This window comes from Rhamphochromis longiceps, linkage group LG16 (genome assembly GCF_057381845.1).
Source record: "Rhamphochromis longiceps isolate RC_006_pf linkage group LG16, R_longiceps_female_GT1.1, whole genome shotgun sequence".
NCBI lineage: Eukaryota > Metazoa > Chordata > Actinopteri > Cichliformes > Cichlidae > Rhamphochromis > Rhamphochromis longiceps.
The window spans coordinates 8710899-8715953 of record NC_140572.1 but is presented as its reverse complement, the minus strand read 5'-3'; the positions used below and the strand labels follow the sequence as shown (position 1 = coordinate 8715953).

General features: G+C 40.7%; 1 protein-coding gene across 1 annotated transcript; it reads left to right on the top strand.

Annotated features, from left to right (window-relative positions):
* The first annotated feature begins 2046 nt into the window (after nucleotides 1–2046).
* tent5c (terminal nucleotidyltransferase 5C) lies at nucleotides 2047–4428 on the top strand. Its single transcript, XM_085385202.1, has 2 exons — nucleotides 2047–2184; nucleotides 3131–4428. The coding sequence occupies exon 2, from the start codon at nucleotides 3153–3155 to the stop codon at nucleotides 4302–4304; it is 1152 nt and encodes a 383-aa protein (XP_085241328.1). The 5' UTR covers nucleotides 2047–2184; nucleotides 3131–3152; the 3' UTR covers nucleotides 4305–4428.
* Nucleotides 4429–5055: the final 627 nt, after the last annotated feature.

The following is a 5055-nucleotide window of genomic DNA, read 5'->3' as shown; positions in this document are numbered from 1 at the left end:
CACATCAGTTTAGAACAGTTTTATGATGTTGAATGGGGATGTCTGTACTGTACTTTTGTATACTGTACTTTTCACTTTGTTCGGTTTGCAATAATTTCACTTTTTTTTGTTATTGATTTTGCTGCAAATCCTTAATAAATTCAGACTCAATCAAAATCAGAGTACTTTAATAGTCCCTAAGGAAATTATGTAATTGTTTCATTTTGTTCTTTAAGTCTGTTCATTTTTATGTGTTCTCATTCAGGATACAGTTGTCTTTTCAGTCCTCTCACAGTGTCAGGGGATTCTGCAGTTTATTTCTAAAGAATCATTAACAATAATTCATTGTTAAGGGAAAACCTTTCTTGGGGATACTTAGCATGCAGATGTGGTGATTATCAATGTGGGTGTGATCTAAAGAGGATTTTTAAGTTTGTGTTCTAGTGAAATTCTAGTGAGGTTTCTTACATTGAAATCTATGAGGTAGGTTCAGCAGCTGGGGAAAGTATCGGCCATCATTGCTTCCTGTATAACTTCCTGTATTGCTGTTAACAGTTAGTAGAAGGCCAAGTATTTTGCCCACTTATCTATTAAACAACACACTTTTCTTCAAGACATACAGAAGATTAACTGTACTCACTGCAAATGACCACTGGTTACTGTTTGACAGATTTAGACAGACATTTGTCCTGGTGTAAGATGATCACACTAAGCCCATGGAATTTGTGAATTGATTGGTCACTAGTAATTGCAAAAAAATAAAAAAAGAAGAAAAAAATCAAATACCCTCTAATTCAGAACAAGATTAAGAGTTTTCATTTAAGCATTTTTAAAGAGATTTAAGAGACTGCTTTTGTTTGACCTCTGATTTGCATTCTATTACTCAGATACAGGGGTATTTCCAGGATTATTAATTTATGAATTTATTGATTTAAGTGCAGAAGAAGAATAAGGCCGTGGGGTGTCCACAGGAACTCGGAATATCTAATGAGGAATAAATGGATTGTGAAAAACACAGGGCACAATTTTCTGGTTTCAGTGGAGCCCTATGTCATCATAGAGGTGGTGTTACATGACTGTTTAGTGAAATTGATGAAATGAGTATTTAGGTCTTTTATTTAAGTAATAGAACAAGTGTTTTAAGCTCAAACAATACTTACAGCTGAAGGACATTTTAATTAGTTACACACTGATAGGTAGTTTTATAATATTAACAATAAAAAAATAATAAGTCACTGGAGGCTTAAAGAGTATTGACTACAAAGTGCAATGATTGCACATAAAATACAGTGGAGTGGAAGTAGAAAGTTGTAAAAGTAAAGTATAAGTACATTTACTCTGTACTTCAGCGACTACTTATCCATATTCTAGCTCATTCAATGGCTTTGAGAATAGCTGCATTCTTAGTACTTTAATCAAATGTCAGTGGTAATAATTACTATTTTTTTAAACAAACAGTTACGTACTAGCAATGCAATATTATGCACAGGATAAATATTTTGGGTCAGAATTACTGTGAACACACACACAAACACATAAATGCTAATAATTAACAGTAGCTATCGCTGAAACATAGATGGTACTTTTAGCTTCCCTGTTTTAAATAAATATGTATCCGGAGTATATATGAATCTTTTTTGTTTTGAAGTAACACGAATTAGTAGATTTTATTATAACAGTCAAAATATCAGCAAATATCAGCAAAGTTAAATTAAATTATGAAATCTTTGCTTACCAACAGTTAAATTCTACTCTTAAACTAGACGCTCCTGGTTACTTGGCAACGCATAAACCTCATTGGCCAATCAGATACTTAGCAAAGGGCATTGATACAGTCTGACGCGACCATTATTATGTGATCTGCAGATGATGAAAACTGAGGTTTGGAGTTAATATTTAAAGTTAGCATTTTATTTTAACTATCCTCGCTGTATTTCTCACATTGTACTTTCTAAGTGTAAACGGCACATTACATAGTCCGAGGAACTGTGTCGTGCCACGGCGGTGCATGTGTTTCGGAAAGGTCGTACTTCGGCTATATAAAACAGGCGTGTCTTCAGTGGGTTTGTGGTTCTAACGCTGTCTTTTAAACGGTGGCTGTGTCTCTCTGTCGGGCAGTGGATTATGTGGAGGCGTGTGCGTGACAGCAAACTTCACATCTCACGTTTCGGGCTTTGAATGCTTACAGAACAGCCTTTTGGAAATGTATGTATCTTTTAAAACCCTCCTCAGTTTCTTACGCAAATCTGTGTTTTATTTTCGTAGTTGGGGAAAGTGGTGCGTTCGCTAAGTTTGAATTGCTAAATTTAAAGTTTGCCGTGCTGTAGCCACGATTCAAAAACGTGTCGCCGGTTGCGCTATTTTAACGTGAGACGTAGATACCTAAAGTGTGTTGCTTGAGGATATTCTAACTTTGCATAACCGCTGAATTCACAAAGGGTTTTATGGCCATATGGCTAAGCTAACCATAATACTATCTTGCTAGTGTAGTGATAAAGCATTCTTATCGTCAGTTTCAGAGCAGAGTTTGGTACGCGTTTTAAATGCTGTTAGCACTGAGCCTTATTTGCTGTACATAGAGTAAAACTTGATTTTGACCTCCGCACGGCTAAATTGACAAGTCAGCTGGAACAAATAACTGCTGTTTAAAATTTTGCCCAACGTGTGTCGCGGCGACTTTTGTCGCTCCATGTAGTGGGGAATAACTATTAGTAGTACCGGTTGTTTATTCGGGAGACCCCCGGCTTTACTGGACTTGAAGCTAGCTCGGTGTTTGTCTCTCAGCGGTTCTGGAATAAAAGGCAGGCTTGCGCAGTGAGCTGTTCTAGAAACCTCACGGGCTCTGTCCTTTTACTGTGTGTAGCGTGCAGGTTGTCTCGTGCTCGCGTTCTCCTGTGCTCGTGCTGAACGCTCCTGTTGCTGCTCCTGTTTCACGGCAAGAAAATGGTTCTTGATTACATTTAACTGCGCCCCCCACCTCCTTTAGACACTCATTACTACAGCTAGACCAAATTTGGTAAAATTAAGAGAAAATGATTTTGTTTCCTTTAAAGAATATTGGCTAATATTTTCACATGGTAGACTTTATTTGGTATGTGTCACACTTGAGGGCTGTCACTAACATTTTGTTTTTTCTGTCCTGCCTCCTTAGTCAATCTAAACTTTTTGAGAAGATGGATAACAAGGAGGAATCAAACAGTTGTCCCTTCAGCGTCTTGACTTGGGAGCAGGTGAGCCGGCTCAATGAAGTTCTGACTGAGGTCGTGCCCGTTCATGGACGGGGGAACTTTCCTACTTTGGAGGTGCAGCTGAATGATATTGTGGCTCGGGTGCGCTCCCGCCTTGAGCTCAGCGGCATTAAGGTGAAGGACGTACGGCTTAATGGCTCCACAGCCAGCCACGTGCTGGTGCAAGATATTGGCTGGAGCTACAAGGACCTGGACGTCATCTTCAGGGTGGACTTGCCACGCGAGGCTGAGTTCAAGCTCATCAAGGATGTTGTGCTCAGTACCCTGCTGGACTTTCTGCCTGAGGGTGTGAACAAAGAGAAAATTACACCGATGACCCTCAAAGAGGCCTACGTGCAGAAGCTAGTCAAAGTGAACACAGAGCAGGACCGCTGGAGCCTCATCTCCCTCTCCAACAATAATGGCCGTAACGTGGAGCTGAAGTTTGTGGACTCAATACGTCGGCAGTTTGAGTTCAGTGTGGACTCTTTTCAGATTGTGCTGGACTCCATGCTCTCCTTCTATGAGGTGGAGCAGGCACCCATGTCAGAGGCCTTTCACCCCACTGTTGGCGGGGAAAGCATGTATGGAGACTTCAACACTGCGCTGAGCCACCTGCGAAACAAGCTCATTGCCACCAAGCGGCCTGAGGAGATCCGAGGCGGTGGCCTGCTGAAGTACTGCAACCTGCTGGTGAGGGACTTCCAGGCTGCCAGCGAGGAGGAATTCAAGGGCCTGGAGCGATATATGTGCTCACGCTTCTTCATTGACTTTCCTGACATAGGAGAGCAGCAGCGTAAGGTGGAATCCTACCTCCAGAGCCACTTTGTTGGCGAGGAGAAGAGCAAATACGACTACCTCATGATTCTCCGGCGAGTGGTTAACGAGAGCACGGTGTGCCTCATGGGTCACGAGCGGCGGCAGACCCTTCACCTCATCTCGCTGATGGCCTTCCGAGTCCTGGCGGAGCAGAACGCGATCCCCGACGCGTCCTGCGTCACCTGCTATTACCAGCCAGCGCCTTATGTCCGGGACCACAACTTCAGCAACTACTATGTGGCCAACCAGAACATTCCAACATGGCTGCCGTGTAACTGACGAGACAAACGACTTGGGATGAGCAAGATGGCGTCGCTGCTGCTTTTGAGAAGAGAAGGAATGAAATTAAGAAAAAAAAAAAAAAAAAAACCATAAAAAAATGTTTGGCAATAAATAATTTGTTCCTCTCAAGGCACAATTATATTTAATTGGACGAGCGTTTTGCTTTTGTTTTCTCATTCCTTTACCGACAGAAGTGTCTAGGTCATTGAATAGAAAGTGATATTTTTAAGTGTTTTGATTTTGTTTTTTCTTTTTCTCTCATGTTTGGTTGTTTCACTGTTTATCAATCCCATTCTTAATGGAGTTGCATTTTGTGCCTTAAACCTCCAGGTTTACCCCATCAGTAATTTAAGTATGGGCTGTGATTTGGAGAAAGGAAAGAGGAGCTAATGCCGTAGCCTTACATTTGGTTTTCATCTTGATTTAAAAAGAAAAAGGTTGGAAAAAAAGTTGATAAAAAATGCATAAAATATTGAAAAATTGTATTATTGGGGAAAAGTAACAATGGGTGACTGCCAAAAAAAAAAAAGGGGGGGGAGAGAGAAAGCTCATCACCGGTGTTAAAGTTTACTGTGGAGGGAGAAAAGGTGGTACACTAATATCCTGTCAGAAATCAGCGGGAAGCGAGGAGTCGATTTGTTTTAATTCATTTTGACATGTAAATATTTCTGAGACATCTGTGCCAGCGGTGCCTGTGATTTGTAAATGATGCAAAAGAGAAAAAAAAATAGAAGTATTTTTTTATTTT

Coding starts and splice junctions, on each gene's coding strand:
- tent5c (XM_085385202.1), top strand. CDS start 3,153: ATGGATAACAAGGAGGAATCAAACAGTTGTCCCTTCAGCGTCTTGACT.